The sequence below is a fragment of the Nematolebias whitei genome, chromosome 12, assembly GCF_014905685.2.
Source record: "Nematolebias whitei isolate Nwh7 chromosome 12, NemWhi1, whole genome shotgun sequence".
NCBI lineage: Eukaryota > Metazoa > Chordata > Actinopteri > Cyprinodontiformes > Rivulidae > Nematolebias > Nematolebias whitei.
This window is the reverse complement of record NC_056509.1, coordinates 8,349,103-8,353,984: the sequence shown is the minus strand read 5'-3', so window position 1 is coordinate 8,353,984 and position 4,882 is coordinate 8,349,103. Positions and strand designations below refer to the sequence as shown.

Here is a 4,882-nt window from a genome sequence, read left to right as displayed (position 1 = left end):
TATATATGTATTTATATAAATTCATATATATTTATATACATATATATGTATTTATATATATACATATATATTTATCTATATATATTTATAGATATAAATATATATATATGTATATAAATTAAAACTCTGATGAACCAGATTCTACAAAAACATTACATTTAAATTTTTATAGGTTTTCATCATCATTTGATGTATTTGCACTCATTGTGTCTACTTTTAATGTTCATTTTAGATGTGTGGTTTTCTTTCTTGTTCACATATATGCATTTTATTTTTAGCTTTGCTTTAAAGTTCTTGTTTTGTGACTTGTACATTTGTGGGTTAAAATAAAGTTGAACTGAAGGTCGTCTCTTTTCTTTAAACATGTTTGAGGGAAATATTCCTGAGATCCAATAGTTTTGTGTCTTTTTATGATTTTCAGCTGAGTTAACAGTCATTAAAGTGAAAACAGGATTTCATGATGAAGCTGGCACCGTCTTTTTTTTTTTTTTATCTTCAACGCTCTGCTGGTCTCACTGATCCTCTCCTCCGGAGAGGAGGAGGCTGGGAGGCTCATCTTCCCAGCTCCAGCTCAGCTGGTGACTCACAGAGTCCGTTCCAAGACCCCAGCCGTGCGTAATCATGAAGGCCCGACCCGCGCAGACAGGCAGACAGAGACGGGTCTGCGACGAACAGTGGAAGCGATTTTAAAAAACATTTTACGTGTAAAAAAAATAATAATCATTTTTAAATCGCTTCAGCAATTTTTTAAAACATTTTTTGTATAAAAACAAAATATTATTTTATTTAAAAATCGCTTCCAGCGTCCGTCCTAGACTGTCCAGTCCGCCTGACTGCCGGGCGGGATCGGGATTCAGCCTTCATGATTACGCACGGCCGGGGTCTCGCAACGGCCATCTGCGAGTCCGCATCTCCAGCTTCGCAGTGACCAGCGGAGCTCTGAGCACACAATGCTGGTATCCGGAACCCGAGCCTCCGAGTCGGCACATCGAAGGATCTTCAGTGGTGACCAGCTGAACTTGGAGCCGGGGAGATGACGCTCTGCCCGGCCTGGCGCTCCGAGGCTCCGGAGGGAGGATCGTGGTAGACCAGCAGAGCTCCATTCAGCTTGCTCTGAATTATGTTGTCGGCCACCAAGCACAAAAAATGCCAGCACATCAACATTAGACCAAGATGTTGTCAGTATTGTTTTTAAAATCTTTAAAATAAATCCAGCCGCTGATCCAGTCCGAGAAATTGCAAATGGCGGATCATTGTTTTGAAACGTTTCTGAAGGATCCAGTGACTCCGCCCCCGGCTCCGCCCCCGACCAATCAGTGACCGACAGTGTACTGACGTCACATTTTTGTACCTCTTCGTACCGGTTAGAACCACAGAGCCAAGGGTACTGAAAATAGTAACAGGTGCTAAGTACCGGTACTAATGGAAAAGCCTCAGAACCGGGCCAAGTAGGGTCGAGTCGGCCCGTACCGGTACTAATGGAAAAGGGCTTTTAGTAAATCACTGCTTTCCCCTGCTCAGCCGTCTGATGGTTTGTCAGAATCTCCTCGAGAGTCTTTATCCAAGGCCTCTCCAAACTCCTCCCACATCCGACCTTTTGCTTCAGCTGTGGACCGCTTGGTCCTCCGGTACTCCTCAGCTGCCTCTGGAGTCCCACCAGCCAAAAAGGACCAATAGGACTCCTTCAGCTTGACAGCCTCCCTAACCCGGGGTGTCCACCACCGAGTTTGAGGATGGCCACTGCAAGAAACCAGACAACCTTGCGGCCACAGCTCAAGGCAGCTTCCTCAACAACTGACAACATGGTCCACTCCGACTAAATGTCCCCCGCCTCAGCTGGGATGTAGTTAAAGCTCTCCCGGAGGTGTGAGTTGAAGAGCTCTCTGACAGGTTCTTCTCCCAGATGTTCCCAGCAAACCTTCACTACACGTGTGGGTCTACCAGGTCTGTCCAGCATCTTCCCCCACCATCTGATCCAAGTCACAGTTGAGGAGGTGATCAGTTGACAGCTCAGCTCCTCTCTTCACCAGAGCGTCCAAAACAAACAGCCACAAATCAGATGACATGACAATGAAGTAGGTCATTGATCTATGAACTAGGGCGTCCTGGTGCCAAGTGCACTTATGGACACCCTTATGTTCACGACACCCCACGTGGAGTTCATGATGGACAAACTATGACTAGCACAGAAGTCCAACAACAGAACACCACTCGAGTTAAGATCAGAGAGGCCGTTCCTCCCAATCACGCCCCTCCAGGTTACACTGGCATTACCCACGTGAGCATTGAAGTCCCCAGCAGAATAAAACAGTCTCCAGCTGGAGCACCTTCCAGCACCCTCTGCCAAGGACTCCAAGAAGGCTGGATACTCTAAACTGCCATTTGGCACATAGGCACCAACAAGAGTCAGAGCTCGTCCCTCCACCCGAAGGCGCAGGGAAGCTACTCTCTCATCCACCCTCTCATCTACTGGGGGAAACTCCAACACACAGGCACCAAGTCGGGGGGCCAAAAGTAGACCCACACCAGCTCGGTGCCTCTCACCACGAGTAACTCCAGAGAGGAATAAGGTCCAGCTCCTCTCAAGGAGATCGGTTCCAGAGCCCATGCTGTGCATCGAGGTGAGTCCAACTATATCTAGCCGGTACCTCTGAACCTCACGCACAAGCTCAGGCTCCTTCCCCACCAGAGAGGTCACGTTCCATGTCCCAAGAGTCAGCTTTGTCAAGCCAAGGTCAGAGTGCCAAGGTTCCCACCTTCGGCCACTGCCCATGGCGTCATGCATCCAACTCTTAAAGAGTCGGGTGCATGAAGAGAACCCGTCCATCATTAAACAGGGGCGGAGACCTCCATGTCCAACTGTCCCCCTCTTACAATGCTGGTATTGCTAGTATCACTCAGCCCCCTGTGAATAGCAAACAGCCATATTTGTTAGGCTGATGGCTCCTTTATCATGCGAACAGTTAGATTTGGATATTAGCAATAAACTGGTTGATCCACTATGAGAAGGTACTGTTTAGGACTGAGATTATAACAGCTCCTCAGACTCAAGAAGTCTTTTGGATAAAGGACGAAACGTTTCAACAAATAGAATCCATCCAGAGGACCTGGCTTTACGATTTTTGATGTTAGGAGCAGAAATGTTTGGTTGTCAGGTGTGTACATTTATATCTGTCTACATGGATTTATGTTGGAGATATAATTTAAAGACTCTTCACCTCATTTTAATGGAACATTTCGGAGTTTCAATGCAATAAGAGTGCACGAGAGTGCATGACAGTGGGTGTGTGCAGTCAGAGGATCTGAGAGAAAACTGTCCGATAGCAGTACAAACAGTCTGGATGAAAAGGACATTTGAATGTACAAACTGCATGAGAAGTGAAAAAATGTGTCAAGAATTCTGGGCATGATTCGAAAAGAACGAGCCCATAAAAATAATGGAAGGATGGTTCTGACCCACAAACACATCAGCTGAGGAGCCCATCTACTGGTCAAAGTGTACAAATATTATTAATAAATAATAATGATAATAACAATACATCCATCATCTTTACCCATTTCTTCTTTTTTGGGTCACTGGTGCCCATGTCCAGCAGTCACTGTGTGAGAGGCGGGGGACACACGGGACTGGTCTCCAGTCCATCACAGGGACACAAAAACTAACGAGACAAACAACCATTCACTCTCTCTCTCACCTAGAGACAATTTAGAGTTACTGATCAGTCTAACATGCATGTTTTTGGTCTGTGGGAGGAAACTGGAGTACCCCGAGAAAACCCACGTTGCACAGAGAGAACATGCAAACTCCACCCAGAAAGGCCCCCAGCTGGGGGCAACCTTGTTGCTGAGAGGCAACAACTGAGCCACCGTGCTGCCAATAATAATAACACAACAACAACAACTATTATTATTATTATAACAATAATAATAATATAGCAATAATAATATAATTATTATTATAACAATAACAACAAGAGCAACAACAACAATAATAATAATAATAATATAATAAAAGTGTTTCTGTACATTGGAACCTGAAAAATCGAACTTGTTTCTGAGTCTTGTGTTGAAACAGAAGACAAAGAGGCATCAGAGGCTGAAACAGTTTAGATCAAATATTAATGTATTATTTCATGTGACTCGAACTATGAGAGAATGAATGCTGTAAAGTGTCTGTAGAGAAATGACTTGTACTTCCTGAGTTGTGTCGGGACTGACCTGGCAGGAGAAGTGATGGTGCACAGCCAGACTCAGAGCCTGTTTCTTCAGAGCAACAAGAGCCGCAGAGCACTTCTCACAGCACCGTCCGGACCCCCCGGAGCCCCGGCCCCCCGGAGCACAGCCCCTCCACGGCCCGCCACCAAAAGACATCCTCATGCGCTCTCCCAGAGACACATCGTCCGCTCTGTGGCTCATGGTCGGACGCGGGTCGTCCCGGACCCTCAGGAGCGGAGACGCGTCTCTGCGCTCTGAGGGACAAATCACCCAGAGGAGGTGCGCGTGTGGGTGGAGGGTGGGGGGTTAGATGGTAATGGACGTCTGCAACTGTAACCACACCCTAATGTATTTAGAGCAACATGATGCTGCTTCCATTAAAAACTCCATTCTGAACAAATGTCACTCACCCCACGCGCTCCTGGAGAAAAGGATCAAAATGTCCCCCCACCCGCAGTCACTGATGACATCACGAGCTGGAAATGTTTACGTGGAGCTTCATGTTGTGTGTGAGAGAAATAAAAAGTCCTCCAAAGTGAAGAGTAGGAGGTGAGAGGAGGTGAGAGGAGGTGAGAGGAGGTGAGAGGCGCTCCGGACGGGAGCAGCAGCGGGTGGTTCCAGAGTCCTCCACCAGGGGGCAGTGACGAGCAGCGTGGCACGTTGATTA

At 46.7% G+C, this 4,882-nt stretch overlaps 1 protein-coding gene across 1 annotated transcript in view; it reads right to left on the bottom strand.

The window, feature by feature from the left end:
- kif26bb (kinesin family member 26Bb) overlaps positions 1 to 4,416 on the bottom strand; it is a 104,213-nt gene extending 99,797 nt beyond the window's left edge. Inside the window, exon 1 of the mRNA XM_037686076.1 lies at positions 4,219 to 4,416. Coding sequence (XP_037542004.1) covers positions 4,219 to 4,416 — 198 coding nt within the window. The remainder of the gene's footprint in view (positions 1 to 4,218) is intronic.
- Between the last annotated feature and the right edge of the window lie 466 nt (positions 4,417 to 4,882).